Below are 22,867 nucleotides of genomic sequence, written 5' to 3' on the forward strand. Positions count from 1 at the left end.
TCTAGCTGGCTTTTTCTTCCCGCTGCCTACCAGTATGCAAAAGCAGAGATTTCCAAACAACAGGTTTCCTTTTCTACAGCAGAAGAATGGAGTCAGGGAGAATCCAAAAAAATACTACATATCCAGAACAACAGCTATTTTCTTATATTATTAGAAGAGTAGATTATTGATGCTTCTGATAATTACATCCAGGCTAATCAAACAATAGGAATTATTTCCTGATGAGGCAAAAAAAAAAAAAGAAGTCAGATTTTTATTCCTGTTTTAGTACTTCCATTTATTCAAAATGTAGAAAAATGCATGCGTTCGCATACAATGTCCAAACTTCTCATAGTGAATTGAAGTGCAAAAATACTCTACCAGCTCAGGCGTGGTGTTTCACACCACTCACACCTCAGGATCCCCTTCTTCTGTCTGTATTTGTAGTCTGGCAGTAGGTTTTGTTTGCTTGCTTTTTTCTTCTCCTCTCTCTTTCAACTTTCTGCAAGAGAAAACAGGAAAGAAACAGTGTGTGGAGAACAGGACCGTATAACAGTTGTTGTCCATTGCAAATCCAACTGGAACAAAAATTTTCTGTTGCAGATCACTTCAAAACAGATGTTTCTTTCATAATCGTGCAATCAGGAGGAAAATGCAGAAAAAGGAAGTGATCGCATCCTCCCAAATGTTATGAGTTTTGTAGCATTCAAAAAAGACACATTTTTCATTTTGAAAAAATTGAAAATGTGTCAAGCTGCTCTAGCTATTAATCCACACATCCAGCCTGAACAGGGATTGAAGTGATAAGCAGCTCGAAATCAAGTCTGCGCTGGTTACTTGGCAATAGTTTAATGATTATCTTGGATGTGATTAATGAAAAATACTATTAAGAATAATCATGTTGCACCACACCCTGAGCTGACTTCCACCCTGTCCTGCAAAGCTGCTCTGTGTGGCAGCCAAGGTCTTATCCGGGCCCCACAGGCAGAAAAACCCAGGCAGGGCCCACCGAGGACCTCAGGAAGAGCAGGGGCCTCTCCCAGCAAAAGTTTGATTTTTCCTGTATTTTGTTCCTTTTCCATGCGTGGCAGAGAGGTGCAGCCCTCTTGCAGCCCACTAGGCAATACTCTGTTGCTCAGCAACCCCATACTCGCTGAGAAGGCTCTTTTACAGCAGTAAACCTGGGCCAAAGAGGAAAATGAGGTGACGTGATGCCCGAAACCTGCTGCTTGGGTTGCCCAGGCAGCACGATCCCTATGAGCAGATGCAGGTCTGTAGCAGCAAGGATCTAGCAGCAATGTCAGCTGAGGAGCAGCAGTATTGCACCTTCTGCTCCTCTGCATCTGGTCTGTTCTGAAGCATTTAGTGGTGATTACCCAAAATTAATTAACTAACTAATTAATTTGAAAGGTCTCCTGCTCTGCAACGCCATTCTAGTGTCCCAGTTAGACCTAGAGCATGGTGCTGGCCCTCTATTTTGTTTGAGGTGAGCGATGAGATAGGGAAAGGGTAGCTGCAAGGCTCCACTGGGATGAAACCCACCCTAGGAGCTGCTCACAGGCAGGTGGATAAGGGGTTGGGGTGGGAAGAGAACACCCGGATTGCATTAATATATTGGGTGGAGCCTGGGAGCTGGGTTAATTAAAAGGTGTGTTTCATCCCATGAATATGTCAGAAAATCAGCCTGTCCTCCATTCACCTCCTCTGCAGACAGGAGCATGGAAGGGCAGGACAGGTCCTTTCCTGTCTCAGTGAGCAGTTGAAGCCTGCAGCCATACCTCTCCAAACCTGTAGCCATGGGAGTCTGTAGGGACTGGGTGGTTTGGGGACCCAGAGATCCACTGTCCCCAGAGCTGTAGCCAGGTGTAGGGCTGTGCTGCCTAGTAGGTTTCCATATCTCGTGGCATGTGGAGACAGGAGAGGTCAAGGCACAGAGGCTAAATAAATCCTTTTACCTCTGTTGGCAGGTACCATACCAAAATCTTTTCTGTACTTGGTCTGTCTTTGATGGGGTAGTACATGCGTTTTGGTCGGTACTAGACATTTTTAGAAATTATGACTTCCAGAAAACTAGCTAGGCTTTTCTGTTAGGGCCACCAGCTCCGTGTTCTCATGTGGTTAATGTGTTACATAGAAGTGCTGTTTTACAAGGTTTGTGAAGGTCCTGCTGGGTCATTAGGGCTAAGCCATCAGCAGCTCCAGCAGATCCCACTGCGATCAGTCCCCTGAAAATCCAACCTGCTACTCCCACCTGGCAGAAGCAGAAGATCTACTGCAGACCTGGCTGTTTGCCACCTGACCACAATACTGATATGCCATGTTACCAGAAGGAGAGGAAAAGCAATACAGGTTTGACATCACCTGCTGGACCACCTCATTAAAAGAGAGGCCACTTTCAGAAGCGTAGCCCCTCTCACAACTCACAGCAAGCTGTGGTTTCCCAGCTTCCATTTCAGGCTCTCTCAGAGGTATGTGTACTTATTTTTAAGCTTTTTTTTCAGTGCCGTAAGCATGACTGAGTGTTTCCTACACATGTTATTTGTGCTCAGGGACAGCCCAACCTGAGCAAAAATGCTTGAGGGAATGAGGAGGCTCAGACCCTGGGGGCAAGTGAAAATGCCAGCAATAAGCTCGGTGTGGATGTGACAGACCAGCTCTGACTCTTTGACTAAGAAGTTGCTTTTATAACACTTGAAGATGATGCAGGTGTGATACACTGTAAGAAAACACAATTACACATGTTGTTCCTAGGGAAAGACAAACATTGCTCTACATATGCCTGAATTACACAAAAAGTGCAAGAACAACACAGCCATCAAGGCATCATTAACTGAACAGAAACCCTGCTCTCCGTGTAGTGGTTTTTTGTACCAGTGTGTGGTTTGCAGTGGGAAAGGACCGGTTACCAGCCCCTGAGGCTGAAGCTTTCTCCTTTCCATGGGTCGCCATGGGGCAGTGCAGGCTGATGCACTGGGAGATGGGAGCCTGAGTCTCTGCTCTTAAAACTATAACAGAAAATTGAAGACTGAAGGCAGACAATTAAATTATTAAAGAAATTGAAGGATATGCATTTTATATAATACATAATGAAGATAAAGACAGATTTCTGGCATTTAGATTTGGTACCATCAGGGGAATAGCTGGGCAGGGAGCAATGTGAATGCAGCCAGTGTTGCAGAGCTACTGGCAGGAAACAGTGGGAAGGGCTGATTTCTGCAGAAGGGAAAGGAACAATGTACCAGCAATAGAAAATGCTAGGGATAGACTTCTGGATGTGGGAAGCAGTTAATACTAGTGTTTAACTCTCATATGGCTCTTCCCACCAGCATATTTCAGAGAGCTTTATACTGGAATACAAGGCCAAACGTGAACATGGCACAATGCAGAGCTGCACACTGAATGCACTCGCTGGCATACCAGCACCACCCAGGCCCTCTTGTTTCCGGCACTGGCAGGGTTCGTTACATCCCACATCACTCTCAGCAGGGCTCATTATCCTCCTCTGTCTGTGCTGTGCCCTGCAGACAAACCCTAAATGTCACTATCTCCATTTTGTGCATAGGGATGCACCGGTAGATGAAGCAACCTCCCACAGGGGCACAGAGTTGAGGAGAGACCCCAGATCTCCCATGTGCCACAACTAATGAGCATCTATACTTGAAAGACCTGCCTTGCACTGTTAGGATCATCCTCCTTCAACAGCCTCTCCAGAAAGCAAGGGGTGATAGCAGACCCCAGCTCACAAGTCCCTTAGTCCCATCATACTGTGGTTAAACACTGGAGGGGATAATAAAGGATGGCTACAGAGCACCTTTTTTTCCTTTAAAAGATGTGCTAGAAAATGGCTTGCCCACACAGTGTGAGTAGTCCAGCTGGAGGGACATGAAGTCTCCAAAGCCTGTCTGCCTTTCATTGCTCCCATGGTGAGATATGGTCCAGGAGAGCCTCCCACATCAATCAGAACATGGCAGTGGAGGACAGGAGTGGAGCAAAGCCTGGTGCCACCACTACGTGCTATGTGCTGCAGTGTCTGGGGCCAGGGTACAACAAGGAATGTCCCTTCAAGGTCTGCTTTCCTAGCCTTGGGCAGCTGCCTGTAGCAGCCTTCCAGGGCCTGTGCCAACATCCCAGCTGCTCTGGGCCCTGGCAGAGGTGTAGTTCTGCACCCAGCATCCAGGACAGGACAGGTAGCCAGCAGTTTCTGTAACTTTCAAGTCTTTGGCCTAGTGAGAACAGCTTTGGGAGGTGATCGTAAGAGTTTCTAAGCACATTTAAAACCTCTGGTGAGTTTCCACGTTAGCCCCTGTCCATTTCTCTAGCTTCTTTACAATGCCAGGACCATCAGGAAAAGCTATCCAAAAGACTTGCTGAAAAGCCCCATTTTTCAAGAGCTGCTAGAGGCCGTTATGTCAGCTGGGTGTTTTGGAAAGTTTCAGGCTATCCTGCTTTCCATGGCATGAAACACTGTGGTGCAATCGCTTCTAAACAACACTATTTTCAAGAAATAAAACAGCGATGATTCCACCTGACAGTCTTTTCAGCATTTCTGTAAGAAGGGGAAACTGAGCCAAGAAAGCATCGGAGAAGTCAAGCGATACGCCATCACAAATCTCCAGGAATAAAGCAATGCTAAGGGTCTGTCTTGTGGTAAAATGCATGTTTCTGCCACACTATTATTCCTTCCAAATCACTCTTTACTAAGTGTCCTGCATGTGCCCTTTGCTCCAGTGACAGGATATCCTTCATTTGTCTGTACAAAGTGCAGATGAGCACTTCTTCGTGTTGTTTTCCAAGTCGGCTGATGGGAGGGTCAGCAGGGGCCAAAGCAGCTGCACCGAGTAAAGGAAAGGTAACCATGGTAACCCAAGTTATCTGCATCCTCCATGTATTTCCTTCTCCCCACCCTACATCATAACTTTCCCACCCAAACCTCAAACCAATAGAGCCAGTGACCAGCTGGCAGGATGGGGACTGCAGCAGGGTCTCCTGCACCCAGAGTGTCTTGCTGTGTTTCGGGGCTCACTGCTGCAGGCTGAGGTCATCAAAAAGAGACTGAAAGCATAGAGAGGGGTAACTTGCAAAAGGCAAAGCTCTACACTACTGTAGATGGGGCGCTGGATATGTTGCCTTTGCTCCAGAGTTGTAGATTCTTTGATGTTGCTCCTGGTTTTGGCTCTGAGCTGTAACCCTTCCACAGCAGCAACAGCTTCTCCGTCTGCACCCCACATCAAACCCAGCTACAATTTTGGCCGGACTTTCCTGGGACTTGATAAATGCAACGCCTGCATTGGGACATCCATTTGCAAGAAATTCTTTAAAGAAGAAATAAGGTCAGAAACTCAGCACAGTAATTTTTAAAGCATTCTGCATAGTAACTTGAAAATTGCCTGTTAGTATTTCCAAGTACTGTAATGAATGACAATGCAAAGAGTAACTTAGCACACAGTTGCCATTACAGAGCCTAGTATTTTCATTAATGTCTATAAGCTGCTGCTTTGTCTCTTTTCTTTTAAAGCCACAGAAACATGAGCAGATTTCAGCCCTGAATTGTAATTTGAAAGCAGGAGTAAAAGGCACAACTTCCTGCATAGAGAGTGGCTCCGAAACAATTTAAGGCAGTGATGGGGGAAGGGAGGAGGGAAGGAAGAAATCAGCTTGTTTAGATGTACTGGAAATACTTTATTATAAGCAACCAAGTAAAGGCAAAGGGGGCATAACTTTGTATGCTCCCAACGGGCTATAATAATACAAATGTATAAACAAGCTATGTAATTTTGTACCAGGTGCAACAACACAAATGTGCAGAATTTCACGTGCATATTAACTAAGATCAAAAGTAACCTAAACCTGCCTGAGGCACGAGGACTTTCGCCCATCAGGTTACCGACACACTTGAAAATAGATGGGGCTAAATTATTAGCACGCTTTTGGGAAGTTTCTGTGAGAACTGGAAGGCAGAGGCAGAAATTGCATCTGCCTTGAAGTCGATGAGACACATTCTGTCCAAGCGGTCATCAGACTGATCCAATCAGTTTTAGGCTCAAAAGCAGAGTGTATCTGACAGCAACAGGGAAAATGTTGCCAGTGTATTTGAGGAGAAAGTTGAAGGCACTGCTTGGCAGAGGAAGGCTTTATTTGGTCTGATATGATTTATAGAGCCATATGCACTTTCTTTTATAGATATAAAAGGCTGGGGGAGAATAAATGATTACAGTAAAATTGTATTTTTAATGCTATAATGTAAAGTAGTATAATATTGGACAAATCACCATTTTTATCTTAAACTATCCTATAAAATGTTGCATAGTAAAACCATAACAGTTTGTCTGAGATGGACTTGTAATACTGAACATCCATCCTTCCCTCATTGCCGCTGGAATAAGGCAGCTTGTGGCTTTGCTACACCAGGGCATCCCTTGCTGCGGCACACTGGGGGTCCCAGCCCTAAGCGCTTTGCAATTAGCGTGCTCAGCTGGCTGACACAGGCTGGTGTGAGTCTGCAGGCTGGGGGGGCATTTGGGGTGTGGGTTGTCCTACATTTTATTCTCTGCTGCATGGGACAGCACGGGAGCTGGCTCCTGTCCCATGCCCCATCCTGCTGTGGCCCCTTTGCCACTTGCCTCTGCAGGGTTTTTAGGGACCTGCTGCCAGGTGTAAAGCAGCTACCATATGTGCAGCTTGTGGCAGGTGCTTGGTTACTCCCAGTTAGGTGCTCGAAAGGTTAGGGCTGCGTAGCTTCCTTCAGCCCTGCTGAAAATAGCAGTAGCCTTCTGCAGCAAGCAACTGCCTCTGGCTGGCTGGTGGCCAGCTGCATGCTGCACCGGGGCACAGGAAAGAGGCGCTACGTGAGCAAAATCAGGAGGCCCCCATGCTGGCTTTCCTCCCAAGGACAGTGGGAAGGGGGTGCGAGGGTGCAGAGGGTATGAGCAGGGTCCAGGAGTCCAGAGTCACAAGCATGTGGGAGCACGATGCTTCTGCCTCAGGGAAGGTAGAGGGGCTTCCTAAACCAGAAACTTTGGGTTTTCTGTCCTGCAAGCCAGCAGTCAGCTTCCCACGAGCAGTGCAGTACGCAACTGATAACACGCAGTCCTACTCTGAGCGCTTTGGAAAGGGTAACTTCAAAAAGTGTTCTCCTGAGCAGTCGGTCAGCTTCAGGCTTTTCTTTGCAGGGGTTAAACTTTTTCTCCCGCTTGATTTCTTCAACAGCCAGGATTTTTTGGCAAGTGGTAGGTTAAATGGGGGAAATTTCAGTGGCACTTATGCTCTTTGATCCATCACAGTGTACCTTTTCACATGTTCACAAGGTGGATGGCACTTGGGCTTCTCTGTGTTAATCCTCATTAGAACATGCTTCATTAATTCTCCTTCATTTCTGGGAGCTGTGACATGCATTCGCACTGGACTGAAGACTAACAAGTAAGAAGCTGTGGGTTTTGCTCCCAGAACGGCTGGTGACTCATCTTGTGCTCTAATGTTTTTTACTTCCCTTATCTTTGCCCAACTTTATCCATCTGTAAATGAGAATACCAAAGCCTGCCTACCAACTGTCCTGAAAGCAGAGCACAGCAAAAGTGTTCGTAAACATTAGATTTTCAAAACACTGTGGAACTGAGCTGACCAAAACTATTTGCAGACTTGTGCCAGCACTGGTGATGAGCTTTGGCCAAAAGTAGTGGGAAGGAAGTCTGAAAAAGCTGGAAAGCTTGAGTTTGATGGAGTTTTATATGGCATTTCTTTATTTTTGGTTTCAAGGCTTAACTTACTTATTTTTTTTAAAAAAAATAAAACTCCAAATGCAAGCAAAATTATTTTGGCTAAAACAAAATATTTAATTTCATTCAGAAAAAAAAAAAGCAAGTTTGATTTTCTTCAACAGTTAGTTCTGGGTTGATCTAAAATCTTTAATCTGTGCCTCAGTTATTCACACAGATCTTAGTGAAAGTCTTAATTAAAGCACACTCAGGCCCTTAGCTAAAATGCTTCATATGAGAAGAGTGAATTGTTGTTACAGCACTTGATGATGAATCTTGAAACTATCTAGCAAGTGTGCCAGGCCAATGCTGTGCTGCCCAGAAATGATGCCAAATACAGAATTGCTGTGGTCCATGCTGGGTTCCCAGGCCCGCGTGGCTCACCCCTGGGAGCTCTGTGGAGGAAATTGCTCCATCCGTGCTCAGATTAGCTCTCAACCATGGATTTCACACATCCATGTGCTGCTTGCATGCAAGAAGTGGTGCTTCCCTGATATCTGCCTGACATGAACTCCCCTGAACACACAAGCTTGAGCCAAATCAGAAGGCACATTTGTGTTTAACTTTAAAAAAAAAATCAACAAAAAAACCAGAAACCCAGCCCATAGCTATCTCTTCCCTGTACGTGCCTGGCACGCAGCACCTCCTTTGCAGATTAGGCACTGGGAGCGGTTGTGCTGCACAACAAATCACAGTGAGGCATAGAAATTACTCTCTGCTCTTTAGTTCTAGCTCAAAACCAGACCAATAAAAATCCCCAAACCAAAGAAAGTGTTTATTTTCATGTCAGATGCCCTAATCGTACAGAAGCTTCAAATTTCATGTTGGGCAAAATGCCCAAATGCCTGAACCCTGCTTGCGCCAGGGGCCAGGCTACTCCACTGCTGGTCAGCCTGCATCTCCATGGCAGTTTTTTTGAAGGAGGCACATGGCCAGAGCCAAAAGCCAAAGCAGCGCAAACAGCAGCATTTCAGGGAGACTGGCTTTCCCCTGCCCTGGGCACCCATGCTCGTCCCAGAGCTGATCTGCACAGTCTCCATGGTGGGGAAGGGGAGCAAGGTGCTGCCTTCAAGAGTGGTCGTGGGGAGGAGGCCAGCTGGTCTCTGATCATGGAGGGTAGTTAGCATCACTGAGTCAGTCATTTGCCTGAAATCAGAGGAAATTAATCTCCCCCTTCCCCCCCCGCCCCCCCCCCCCCCCCCCCCATTTCTCTGTGCCAGTTCCCCAACTGGAAGTTGAAAGGAAAGATCAGCTTCAGCTTTCAGATACGTTACTGTCTTTTCATCTAACTCCAGCTAGCTGATCCTGCAGGGAACTTATTGCCTCTCCTGTTTCACTCCTGAGCTATGGGTTTTAATTTATGGTGAGATTAAATTAGGACGTGTTTTTTTATGCACTCAGGCAAGGAGGTTAAGGCAGGAGATTTTAGAGGCAGTGAATGCATGGCATTGGCCAAAGGTCAGACTTCAACCACTTCCCAAGAGCAGGTTAAAGACACGCTTACAAAACAGGCACCGTGCTCCTCAGCTCCTGCATGTGCAACTCATGTGTGGGTAGGGCTGAGGGGGCTGCTGAAACAACAAAAAAAAATACCTAATTACCCAGCCCATATGCTCCCCTCCTGTGCCTGTGTAGGGGAAGCAAATTAGTGCAAGATCTCCATGGCTACAGCAGTGCCACACGCCCAGGGCACACGTCCCCATGTCCCCCCATCACACCCCAAACTCGGCTGCTGCCTGGAGAGGTCACTCGTCCTGGCCGCTCAAACACAGTCGGCAATGTCGGGGAGGACCCGTCGACCCCAGTATGAAGCCACCACCTCAGAACAAAAGGTTATTTTGATATTCCCAAATACACTTCCCATCAGGAGGCTTTGTTCTGTAGGGTCCCTTAAAGTGTTGGATACTCCTTTTTTGGGCCCCTTTCTCCAGAATTAAGGAAATCTAAAAATTCCTGGGATTCTTCATGAACCAAAACACTACAGCCCTCTCCCTTCCATCTCCCTCTCTGTCTGGCCCAAAAGACCCCATCTGGGTGTTTTGCCCCTTGTGCCATGGCACTGTTTATGACAAGGGGTGGTTTAAGCGGGAAGCAAAGACAGACATTTTTCCAACGGGCGTTTCCTCGGCCGATGGCTTCATCCCACTTGCCTCACCCCGGCACCTGGGGCTGCCCGCCCGTGGCCACTCGGCCTTTGCCGTACGATGGCAGAAAGCCCCCAGGGCTGGCGCGTGGTGCAGCGACCGCGCTGGCGCTGTGTAGGTGTCCGTGTAGCTTGTTAACCTGCTCTCCGTGGGGCTCTCGTTTTGGTTTGGCAGGTTTGACACCTGGCTTTCTTCTCATTTAAAGCTGCCCCCCAGCTACCTGCTCAGCTACTCGGGCAACTACACCGACGATGCCAAGAGCTGGAGGATGGTTGACATCACCCGGCTGACCTCCAAGTACCGGCACGACCGGGCCGACAAGCGCATCTGCATCTCCCTCCTGAAGTCCAAGACCTGCAGCCTGGAGCGCGCCCTGCGCCGCACGCACCGCTTCCAGAAGTGGCTGCGGGCCAAGCGCCTCACCCCCGACCTGGTCCAGGTCCGTGCCTGCAGCCCCTGCGCCCCACAGCAGCGGGGGGACAGGGAGCCCCAGGGGGGTACCGTATGGTTTTTGGGTGGGGGAAAAAGGGTCTGAAGGAGACGTGGCTGCAACTTGCCAGGTGGAGGATGAGTTTGGGCAATGACTGGCTCTCTCCCACTTGCCCTGGCTGGTGGAGAGGGGGAAGCCCCGTGACCCCCCCCAGCTGAGCCCACCTGCCACAGGGGACAGGCAAAATGGGGCCTCACTGGGAAGAAAAGCACTGTGGCCCCCAGTCCCTCCCCAGCCATATGTAACACTGCAGCACAGCCTGGCCAGGGCTGGGGGCTGGGGTGAGCTCAGCCCTGGTGAGGAGGGAACTGGCAAGGATGCTGGCTCCCAGCTCCCCATGCAGGCTGGGGCTGAGGGCCCATGGAAAGCCATGTTGCCTGCTGGCTTCAGGCACAGGGATGATGTAGGGCTGAGCACAGAAACACAGTGACAGCTCGAGTGGGGATATTTCTCCTGGGTTTTTTTCTACTTTTACATCATGTCTCAGTGCCTTTTTTTTTTTTTTTTTTTTCTTTTGGTCATAATGCTGTACCCAAAGGGCAGCCCATGCTTTGAAAAAGGATTTTGCTTCAGGCCAAGGACTGGGGCAGCTTGGACCCCTCTGCTTGTGGTTGGCAGGGCAAGCAGACGGGTGGTTGGAGCCAGAGCCTCGATTCCTCATCCTCCTGCCATTCATAGCAAATGATCTCACACCCAAAGAAGCATGCTGCCCTTTCTATTGCAGTCCCGGGGTGTCACAGGCAAAGCCAGGACAGGCACATCAAGGGGGTGACTGCCACCAGGTAGACAGGTGGTTGTGATACGGGGAGATGGACACGCGGGCAGGGCTGGAGGGGCAGAGTGGGGAGGTTCCAGAGGAAAGTCAGTGTCTGAGCGCTGGCTGTGCTTTGGGATGCCACAGGCAGCTGGGGATGGCCATGGGGCAGGCGAGTATGTTTTGCAGGTGCTGGCTTGCATCTGAGAGCAAAAGTTCCCTCCACAAATTCACAGGCATCCCCCACCCCTTCAAACAACAGCAAAGCTTTTCAATAACCACTGGCAAGGGGCAGGATCCAGAGTAGAGGCTGGATATACTCTAAACAAGACACTGAGAGGCAAAGAAGGATTATTCCAGTACTTCTCCCCCTTTCAAGAGAGAACTGTGTGAAAAAGGGATGACTTTTTTTTTTTCTATAAAGGCAACTGCTTCCTCCTGCCTGCACACTGCCACATCTGCTCAGCTTTGCTGAGTGCTAAAGCTACACTGCTTTAGTTTTTTCCACTTCTGTTACCCCATGGAGCAGCGTGCCTGAGGAGGGACAGTGGGAGACCCCAGGCAGCAGCACCAGTGCCGGGGCTAGTGCTTGAGCTGCACCAAGAAGGACTCACAGTCCCACACAGCAGGTCGCCCTGAAGCCAGCACCCTCCCAGGGGGTGAGATGCAGGATGACACAGGCTGGACAAGGAAATATTTTTTTTTTTGTAGCAAAGCTACACTGTACTTTGGCTAATAACCTCAGAAGAGGCACTAGGGAGAGAGGCAGATGTGCATCGCTTCCACTCAGAGCATCCCTCACCTGAGCTTGTGGGCCAGGGCAAGGAGAGCTCCTCCCCAGGGTGGCAGGCAGCAGCTTCCCAGGCACCTGCTGGCCACGGCTGGCCCCCGAGGCAGTGCTACAGGGGGCTGAGAGAGGCCAAGCTGGGGTGCCAGGTCCTCCAGCCTTGCTGGAGTGTCCAAGGGGTTTGTGCAGAATTGTGCTGCCCCCACAGCGGTGCTGTGTGAAAGGGAAGGAGTCGAGTGCTTAAAACTTCCATTTGCTGAGCTGGGTGAAAAAGTAACTGGAGAAATGTGGCTCTATGGTATCTCACATCTGCTGTAAAGTTAAATCATTAGCTGAGCCCAAATCCTTCTCCTTAAAAGGCTCTTGACGTGCTCTACAGTTTTCCCTACCGCATCCTCTCTGAAACTGAACTCCTGGCTGAGATGTTTGGGTTGCACACACACACTCGTAGACATGAATACACACATGCACATGCACACACAGCACCGTGTGGAGGCTCTGGCTGGGGCACCCCGGCCTTGCACCTATCCAGTTTCTCCCGGGCGCTTGAATTTCTCTGCAGCAGTGGGAAGCTGAGCTGGCCCCGGCTCCAGGGTGCCTCTGAAGTGAGCTTGGGAGCCAGCCCAGGGGGACGTGCCCAGGGACAAACTCCTTGGACACTCCAGCAACCCCTGCTGCTTTTGACTTCGAAAGGGCACAGGCTGCTGCAGGGAGGCCCAGACCTTTGCACAGCAGCCTGAGAATTGCTCCACTCACATTTCCATGGTTCTTTGGTTCTGTAAATCAAGCAAAGAAACCTAAACTGGGATATAAATCCCTTCTAACAGCATATAGGCTTCAATACACAGAGGAGCATAGCAATCCAGAGGCCGTGGAGCCTATCCCCCCACCTCCAAATTTTGGCAGCAATCACTATTTCAGATTGGGCACATACTCTGCAAAATGGCTGCTGGTCTCAGAGTGGTCTGAATTGAAAAGCAATCTGCAGCAACAAAATTTCAGTCATAGAGCGTGTGTGAGTTAGTACGTAAGAACCGTGTCCCCCCAGCCTAGTTGTGTGGGCCTCCACAGGGTATGGCGTGTCCCTTCCAAGCTATCCAGCCCCCTCAGAGCCAGGGATCCCCTTCTTCTCTGCCCACCCCACCTGCCCTCCTCAGAGCCAAAGCTGCAGGAGTGCTTCTGCCATGCCCCCAGCCCAGCGCTGCACCCCCTCTGTGGTGTTCGCTGGGCAGATGCATGTAGGCAACCCAGCATGACCCATCAGAGGGAGGTTTCTTGGGGGCACCATATGTCACTGCAAAAACTTACATGCAGCACTGCTTTTCTGGCTCCCCCCTCCTCCCCTCCTCTTTCAGAGGTGTTAACAGTTCTTTGTGTCTAACATGATGCCCACCCTGTCTCACAAAGCTGCAGTTACCCAGCGGTCTGTGTACTCCCCTCCCTGCAGTTCTTCCTACATAGGAGCACCGAGGAAAGCTAATGGGCTCAGGTAATTTTATCTTATAAAACAGAGAATTGCGAAAAACTGTAACATGCTTGAATCAAAATGACAGACCATGAAGTAGTGTTTTTTCACTTTACACTGCCTGCCCTGCCTGCCCCAACCATCAACCGAGCTGCCTGCCACAGTGATTATTTCACCCGCCGCAATGAAAATCTTTATGGGATGCAGCAAAGTCTTCAGTGTTAAAATCTAGCCCACCTTGGAGATGAGCAGGATTTAACGGGGGCTCAGCCTGCACAGTAGCCCCAGCCACCCGCTGCTTTCACCCAGGAGCTCATCACCTCAAACGGCGCTGTGTGCTTGTCCTGTTGGAGGGAGAGAACAGCAAAGTGGATTTCATCACAGATCACCCACAGGGCAAATTACAGCCCTACTTACAAAGCATACCCTGAAAAATGCTGAAGGCAGACAAACGAAAGCAGTACCAAGGTGAAGAGCCAGCCATTTTTAGCCCCTGTCTCTAGGATGTACTGTTTGAAACTACTGACCTGCACCTCTGCCCGCCCTCAGCAGATGTGCCAGTACTGGGGTTATTTGGCTTCCGAGTCCAGTGCATATCACTTTGCTCAGAGCACATGGGCAGCAGCTCGCTGATCTGGCAGCTGGTCTGTCCTAGGGAAGGATGGGCATTATGGGGCTCCCAGAGCCACCTCCCAGACCTGCCACCTCTTTGACGTGGTACCTTATCATCCGAGACATGCTTTGGTAAACCTGCTGGCAGTGGGGATGAGCCCTGTAGCTTCACAGGACATCCTTAATTTCATTCTTTTGGGGGTGAATGAAACCCTTGGATTCAAATAGGCAGGAGCTGCAGGTGTTTTGACACCTACATCCCAGTGTTTCTTCCTGGAGCCCTCCCTAGCCCTGGTCGTTTGGTCAAGCTGCACCCAGGCAATGGCACATGGGGCAGGAGGCAGCTGTGCTCCTGATTTGTGTCATCTCTCCTTGGGCTGGCTGAAGAGAAAGCAGAGTGAGGAGAAGTTGTCTTCCAGAGGTCGTCTTTACGTCAGTGGGGATTCTGGGTGTGTCTGCACTAGACATGCATACAGATACATGGGAGTTTAAAATGCATCACATACTGTGCAGTAGGGAGAAAAAAAACCCCACAGCTGACTGCAGGTAGGCTTTGCAGGAACTACTCATTACCAGATACAAAAATGTGGGTATTTAATCAAAGTAACTAAGAAGCTTTCCACATCAACCACAAACGTCAGGCTTATTCTCTGGGGTGATAGGACGCTGCAAAGGGCTTAAAGATAAATATCTGATGAATTTAAGATAAATCAGTATCTCCAGTGTTCTGAGCATGTGGTTTTCAAATCGTTTCCGTCGACAGTTTTTGTCTGACAGTTTTACAACTCCAGCTCCTTTTCTGCTGTAGGGATGTTTCCACCAGTTTGCCGGAAGGGAGGCCCCACTCCACCAAAACACTTCAGCAGGCGCTGAAATTTACACTGTTGGCTAGCTCTGCCGAAATCAAAAGGCCCCACTGCCCAGTTTTGGTGGATCTGGGCTTCATTACATGGTAGGAAGCTGCACCAATGGTTGATACAAACATGGCAGCACCCAGCCCTGCCCCTCTGCTCCTGCACCGTTGCTGGTATGCCTGGAACGGTTCCTCAGGAAATGAGCAGCTGTGATCACCGTGTGCAGCACGTGTCCACATCTGTGTTAAGAGGATGAGCTCTGACCTTGAAAAACATCCTAATTACAACTTCCATGTGTTCTCTGCCACTGTGATTTCTGTTCCTACTGTATACTCTTAAGGGTCTCAGCTTTCACGTTGCAAACTCCTGGAGACAGCAAGGCTTTCTAACTTTGGCTGCAAATATTTGCATACACACTGAACTGCAGGAGACTCTCTCCACCATTCATCTCTTAACACAGTTCTGTTCTGATCTTCTCACTTCTCCTCCAAAGGGAAAGTGACAGAGTCAGCCACAACGTGCCAGCAAGTGCTGCAAGACAGAAATTCATAGCCATCCCTTCCTCCCCCCTCCTTCTATGGTTTTAGGTAATCACCTGAAAAAAATATTTCCTTTATAAGGCTACACCAGAGGAGAGGAGTGTATGAAGACTTGTAACTAGAACTGGGGAGAATTATTTTTGACAAACGTTTTTTTCTTTTAGGGGTGGAAATGGTTCTTTGGTTGTTGTGAAACAATGCTCCACTTGGGATTGAGTTCCTCAGGTAGTCTTGACCAGCTGTTGGTGTTCAGGGCTTGTTTTATGCAACCCATGGCCAAGGAGGGAGTTGTTGGGACCTCACTGAGGCCAGCAGGAGGCAGAGGAGGAGGACATGAGAGATCCAATCCTCACTTTCCACCTCTGACCAGGAGAGCAGCACACTCCTCCTTTCCTTGTTTCTCCATTTCTTTGTCATGGCTGGGTAATTAAGTGTTTTATGCCAAATGAACAGCTCGCACAGGAAGGCTGAGAGAGACCTACCTCAGAGTTACCAAATGACTTGGGGAGATCCTGAGTCAAATCTTCGCTCTCAGCATGAAAAATGGCAGGGAGCAATGTAAGCTTCAGTGCCCTTTCCTCTGAAGTACATCTCCCAGCCATCAAATTATAAAGAAAAACCAAAAGAGTAAATTTGTCTACTGGGATCATTTGGAAGAAAAAGGCTTAGCAAAACCCTGATTCCCTTCCCCAGCAAAGGCATGGCAGGGCAGCACTTCTGTGCCACGGAGGGCAACTCTCCGTACAACCACTTTCCTTGGCTGTTAAGGAAGACTGACTTCAAAAAAAAGAGGTCTTTTTGACTTTGAAGGTATAAATTTCTATCCCAGCCATAGATTGCTTGTGCAATTTTACAAGCCAAACCTTCAAATCTAAAAGGTGAAATACAGTGATGGCTGGCTCCATTAGCCATTTATTAGCTCCATTAGTACATTTATTGCTGGTATTTACAAAAAAAAAACCCAAAACATGCACAGGCTATTCAAATTTGGTTTTGATAGTTAATGCTCAAGTTTATCAGAGAAAGAATATATCCTGTGCTTGTACCCACATACAGTGTTTATTTACACTTTTAAAGCATGTTTACTGGCCTTAGCAAATAGTATTTCCAAGAAAGCTGCCCCCAGGTTAAGCAAATAGAGAAGCAATTCAAAGACATTATTTAATGAGGCAAGTGACTCACCAGCTTAACGACAGGGAGGCCTCTACCAGTGAGCTGGGATGCCAGGGCTGGAAACCTGGGTGGAGGGAGGAGGCTTGCTGGCATGGAGCAACGTGGTGCTGCACAGTCGGGGGCAGATGAGGTTTGCAGCATCCATGTCTGTGCCATGAAGTCTGGGTACCATTTCAGAAACCTGAGTTGTGAACAGGCGTTTTTGGATGGCTCATTTTATTTTCCTAGGAGGGATTTGCTGTAGAGGTCCCTCTGTGCGCCCATACCCTTCAGCAGCTGTGCCACAGGGGGCAGAGAGACCCTGGGCAGAGCACAGAGGTACCCATACCTCCAGCATGGGCCAAGCACATCGTGACAACTCAGGCTGGAAAACAAACATCTTTGTTATCTTTTCCCCTCTTGCCAGGGCCTGTCTAGCCCAATGCTGCGCTGTCCATCCCAGCGTCTCCTGGACAGGATAGTGCGGCGCTATGCTGAGGTGCCAGATGCTGGCAGCATCTACATGGACCATCTCACCGACCGGGACAAACTGCGCCTGTTGTACACACTGTCAGTGAATTCACATCCCATCTTGTTACAGGTACATACCACCTTGCTCTGGCTTGACATGCCACCTCACAACCCCTTGCAAGCAATCCCTCACATGAGATGTGCACCAGCCACCAGCTGTAGAGGAGTCCCAGCCCTCACCTTTGGCAAGCTCCCTAGCCTTCATAATGCGTGTTCCTTCTATAGGGTTGGATGGCTGAAGCCAGGCAGATTACAGCGATGCTCCTTGCATCAGCCTGTGAAGTTGTGGACAGATACAGATGCCCAGCCCATTAAATAAATCAGAACTCAGACGGGTTATTGCACTAAAGCACTGTGAAAGCCAGGGTTTTACACATCCCCAATACTCCAGTGGTATGTTTGCCTTGCTAATATATTACTTAAAATCACAGTCTGTTTATAAAAGAGAAAGTGCATGTTTTGGTGTTGAGGTTGAACACGGGCTTGGGGAGCACCATTTTCCCAGGCATGTGCCAGCACTGTTTTCTCTATTTGCATGTTGCTGCTAAGTAGCTCCATGGCAAAGCACAGCTTTGCAGAGCTGTTCGATGGAATCTGAAATACAACTGAGCTCAGAGTTTGAAGGCAGAGAGCTGGGAGGCCTCACACCCCTCCCCGGTCGTCTGCTGGCATGCCTGGCATGTGATTCCTCTACTTATGTGTGTCACCGAGGGACTACCCTCGCTTTTCCCCACCGCCACCCCACCTCTAGTCCTCATTGCTGTTTCTTGCAGCCCTCTGATATTCCATGAAGAAGACAGGCAGCAGCAGCAGCATCTATCTCCTACCCCAGACCACCACTGCCTGGGCAGCACACAGGGCTCTGCCTGATCTCGGGGAGGGGGAATGGTGCTCATGCTCTGTGAGCCTCCTGGGTGTCATTCAGCCACCTCAGCCATGGCTCACTGGGGCATGAGGCTGCAGCTCTTAGAACTTTAAAAATACGGAAATGCAGCTTAAAGAGGTGAGAAAAATATGCTGAAGAGAAATAGCTTGATTTTACCTGGGTGCCCAAAATGCCTTCACAGCAGAAGGGTGAAGCAACCTTAAACATGAAACTGGAAGAGTTCATAACCCTGCCTTGGCAGGGTCTGGGGTGCTGGGGAAACAGACAACTTAGAATGTAAATAGCAGAAAGCCTTGTGTTGGCACAGCTCCTGGCATTATTCCACCTGGGATAACTGCACTGCTAGCACAAGCTGTAGTGATGCAGGGAGCCCAGCCCAGGTGTCCCCACTGTAGCTAACTCCCAGCACTTCTGTCCGTGAGACTGCAGCGTCTTACAACATGGCCAGGCAGTTCTTATAAACTAGCAAAGACTGCTTTAGCCCCACCTCACCTCCAAGCCATGACTTCAGCTATGCTCAGGAGGGACCTATCAAAGGCTTCATAAAGACACCTAAAATTAGCTTTTCTGTGGCTAAAATTTTCATGAATTTGACGTCTATTATTATCTTGGACTTTTTGGTTAGTCTCCCTCATGGAAAAAATCTTGAAATATCAGATTCTTCTTCCTTAATTAAAAAGAAAGGGCGGGGGGAGGGGAGAAAAAGAACAACATCATAGCTAGTGCGGGATGGAGCAGCACCTTCCCCGGCTGCTGGGGCAGGCTGTGGTGGGGAAGGGTTGTGGGCTGCTTTGGAAAGCAAAATACAACGCTGCTGCTGCTGCTGCTGCTTGAATCCCTCCAGGGCACTTGAAAGTCCTCTGGGAGGGAGGTGTGTCCCGTGGGCAGAGTGCGGCGGCCAGAGGGCAGGGGCAATCTCCCCATTCCCGCTCTCCCTGCCAGATCTTCCCCGATGTGGAGGGATGGCCCTTCCCACGGTACCTGGGCTCCTGCGGGCGGCTGGTCGTCAGCGCCAGCACCCGGCCCCTGCGCGACTTCTACGGCGCAGCCCCCGAGGTAGCTGCTGACCTGGCCCTCCAGCTCCTCACCGTCCTCCGCTCCATGGGCACCAACGACCTCAACTATTTCTTCTACTTCACCCACGTGGACGCTGGCACCTTTGGCGTGTTTAGCAATGGGCATCTGTTCATCCGGGATGCCAGCACGCTGGGGATCATCGACAAGGAGGAAGGTACTCAGCAGGCTCCATGGCTGCGCATCTGTCACAGGAGGGCTTAGCGAGGCAGGGGAAACAAATCTTTCACCTGCTATGCTCAGCTCTGCTGCTGATTATTTTTTTTTTTTTTAATTAGCCAAACACCACTTTCTAATTTAAATAATAAAAAGTATACGAAGAGATTTACTGACAGCAAAAGCATCAGCAGCTCCTGCCATCCCGGCTCTGAGTTGGGAGGGTGACACGCATTTTGTTTGTGCAGTCAGTGTTTTGGTGACCCAGTGTGAGTGCTTTCACCCTGCCTGGCCCCCTCTGTAGCTGGCAGCAGAATTCAACATGCATGGTGCTGAATGCTGTCATTTGAAGTCTTCATAAATCACCTTTTTTAAAACTTCTGCAACACAAATGTCAATATGTGCAAGTAGAAATTTCATAACTTCATTTTTTTTAAGTATTGGGTCAAATCAGATTTTTTTGGTGCATTTGTCACATTAGCTATTATTATTATTATTATTATCATTATCATTATCATTATCATTATCATTATTAAATCCCCTTTCATCATTTTTACATAAAATTAATGGTTACTATTCAATTTTCACAGGTTACATTGGTCTACTCCTGGAAGTAGAGCTAGTCAAAGACTATTCCTCCAATAATTTAACAATTTCATTTTGAATGTTCAAATTTTCAAAAGGCCTTTGCTCAGCTTGCACATTCAGTTGAGCCGATCTCAAATATTCAGAAGCAGCTGTCAGAGAATTTTCCACTGGGTTTCTTTTCCTTGTCCCAACAACTATTACTGTTAACTTGACTCCAGCTAGACGAGCTGTTGTTGCAATTTAATGATTTTGGGTAACATGGAAAAATTGTGGGTTTGGCTATTTGTGGTAGTTTTTGTAGGAACTCCACATTTTAGGTTAGTACAGCAGTGCTTGTTGTCTCTGCATCAGTTTGACTTGACAGGCCCCTCTCCAGTTCCTCTGTCAGGCGGTTCTGTAGAGCTCTGTCATTCAGGAGAACACATATATTTCAGGAGTGGGGAAACTGGCCCATATACAGCTACAGCACAGAGTACTTTGTGGTGAAAGACAGCTGTATCCTTCAGATAGCAGCAAACCCTATGTTAATACAGACATACAGACATATGTCATTATCCAAGATTTAGCTACTGTGCTTGTAACAACTGGTTTAATTGTCTCCAATAGGGAGCCAGCTGATTGACGGCCAGCAGGAGTATAAAGATATATTTAGCTGTTTGACTGTGGACTGCCAGTCTGCATTTGTGTCCTGTAACTCCATCAGAGAGAAGCACAGCCTCGTCATGGTGTGTCAAGAGCTTTTGCCTAAGCTCCTGAAGGGGAAATTCCTACAACCCGTGCAGGAGAAAATAGACAGCTTCCTGCAGCATTGCGCCAATGGCCTCACCGATGACCAGGGTGTCAACGAGGCGCTTGCGAAGCTGGCGGAGCTCCTGAAACCTCTGCAGTCTTGTGATTCCCGTTTTGCCTACCGCTACCCTGATTGCAAATACAGTGACAAATACTGATGGCTTCGGAGGAGGAGACCCCTGGGAAGGACTGGAGCAGTGTCAGCCCCCTGCCAGTGTGGGAAGCAAGAAGGAACCAGGGTAGCTGGAAAGAGCTGCACCAGATCTGGGGCTTCCTCATCAAGGCGGAGGAGGAGGGAGCAGAGTGCACATGGGATTTATTGTTCATCTCCCAGAGATGCATTTGTTACTTGGGATGTTAGACATGATGTAAGGCTTATGGGTTATTAGCATTATCATGAGTGACAGGAGCTACAGGATTAATAAATCTCATTCACGTATTTTGGCCTTGGAAGGGTTTTCCATGCCATTTGTTAAAAAGAAACCCCCCAAAGGCAGCATGCTCACAACTAGCTGGATAAAGAAGCTTTATTACCAAGAAAGTCTTTCTTATTGAGGTGGTATATACATAACGTGGGATGGATGGAAGCATTTAAGACTTCCCCTATGGGGATTTTTAATGTACTAAAAATCATAGATAAAGCGAATCACCAGATCAGTTCTGCACCGTCACCCATCACTTTTATAAAATATTTGAATTTTACTACTTCTATAGCACACAGAACAGAAAGACGCAATCAACATTAGCATTAAAATGCTCAAAGGTCTCATGTCTCTTGAGACTTAATTTCTCTAATCCCCAAATATAATTACTTTTCGTCATTCCCAAGTTTATGGGTGGTAATTGGAGACTAATGAGGCGGTTTGTTTTAAGATCAGGAAAAAACCCACTCCAGGGTGTGATTGTCCAGTGGATACTTTTGTGATTTTCCTCTAAAGAAAACTGGAGGAACCATTTGCACAAAACCATTCAAATGGGAAAATTGCCTGAAGAACAGAAACAAGACAGGCAGAGGATGGGAGATCAGTTTACCCTGAGCCCGATGAGACTTGCTGAACACTCATTATTCCAGTGTAGGTGCTGGGGAACCCCCCGAAGAACTGGGGAGGTCTAAGTCCTGACCAGCGAGAGGTACAGCCATCCTCATCTATTTGCCTTTCAAAAGAGGAATCAGGAAACCAGCCCACAATGGAATGACTCAGGCACCTAAAATTCGGGGTGGTGGGCTCTTTTTTTCACAGCAGTGGCCAACCCAGGGCTAGACACAGGTGCCCCATTTTGTGGGAGAAGGTTGCAAAAGTTGCAGAGTTGCAATACACAACTTTCTCACCTTGCATCTATCTGTCAGTCCCCATCCCACTTGCTCTTTGCGCAGCATCAAAGGCCCACGCCAAACCTTCCCTGATGTCTAGGGGACTGCCAGACCTCACCACCCCAAAGCTTTGGGGCTTTCTCCTGGCATCCGGGTGCACAGGAGTCACAAGCAAATTTGATTGAGCTGACTCAGAAACTAGACTTTCTGGATCCCCTGTAAGTATTTTCATGATGAAAACAGTCTTCCTCTAGCCATGATTCAGAAAAGAAATCAGGAACAGCAGAAAAGCAGAAAAAGATGTGAGTGCTTTTGCATTCCTAATCATTGTATGGAGTTACCAGGAGCAGAAATGCAAGTCAGGATTTTGCGCTGGCTGTGGAGGGGTTCTGTGTGTGCAGAGCACCTGGCCTGGGCTTCAAGGCAGGTGTTGCAGACAGATCAGGCATCCGAAACCACACACAGGTCTGAAACTGGGAAAATCTGACCCAGGACATTTGTTTTGCCTTTCCTCTTGGCATGAAGCATCAAGTGCACCTTTCACCTCTCAGGAAGTAGAAACATTGAAAAGAATTTGTAGGTAAATTTAGCTCCAGGCCCAGATGGTCTGACAGCAAAAGTGTTTAAATATACAGCCTAAGCTATGGCTGCAGCCCTCTTTCTCGATTTTAGTCTATTTCTACATCATGGCTCTCTTCCAGTAAGAAAAACATGTCCTTCGCTGAGATCCATAAGGCTGTCTAACAATCTGTTGTCAACAGTTTTTCTTGAATCTGTCTGCATCACCAATCTCTTGGTCTGTGATTTTACCTGATAGGCGGGCGTTAGCCCCCGGGCCCTTCCCCTCCAACGAGTCCCTGCCATGGTGCCAGATGCCAGCTGCCTGGCACGGGGCTGGAGGAGCTCCCGCTTCACCACCACTCCTGCTAGGGTCAGCGGTGAGGTGCTGCCCACCTGGGCTGCCAGCTGCCAGCATCCTCTCAGTGCTGGAGGGCAGCCTTCTT

General features: G+C 48.5%; 1 protein-coding gene across 1 annotated transcript; it reads left to right on the plus strand.

Moving 5' to 3' along the window:
* The first annotated feature begins 4,901 nt into the window (after positions 1-4,901).
* On the plus strand, positions 4,902-20,990 carry DIPK2B (divergent protein kinase domain 2B). Its single transcript, XM_056328236.1, has 5 exons — positions 4,902-5,309; positions 10,049-10,313; positions 16,955-17,128; positions 18,887-19,175; positions 20,369-20,990. Exons 1-5 carry the CDS (start codon positions 5,086-5,088, stop codon positions 20,707-20,709), a joined length of 1,293 nt encoding a protein of 430 aa, XP_056184211.1. The 5' UTR covers positions 4,902-5,085; the 3' UTR covers positions 20,710-20,990.
* The last annotated feature ends 1,877 nt before the right edge of the window (positions 20,991-22,867 follow it).

Source organism: Falco biarmicus, chromosome 2, assembly GCF_023638135.1.
Source record: "Falco biarmicus isolate bFalBia1 chromosome 2, bFalBia1.pri, whole genome shotgun sequence".
Taxonomy (NCBI): domain Eukaryota; kingdom Metazoa; phylum Chordata; class Aves; order Falconiformes; family Falconidae; genus Falco; species Falco biarmicus.

Coding starts and splice junctions, on each gene's coding strand:
- DIPK2B (XM_056328236.1), top strand. CDS start 5,086: ATGGGGCGCTGGATATGTTGCCTTTGCTCCAGAGTTGTAGATTCTTTG. Junction 5,310..10,048: donor TTCTTTAAAGAAGAAATAAG/GTCAGAAACTCA, acceptor TTGGTTTGGCAG/GTTTGACACCTGGCTTTCTT. Junction 10,314..16,954: donor TCACCCCCGACCTGGTCCAG/GTCCGTGCCTGC, acceptor CCCTCTTGCCAG/GGCCTGTCTAGCCCAATGCT.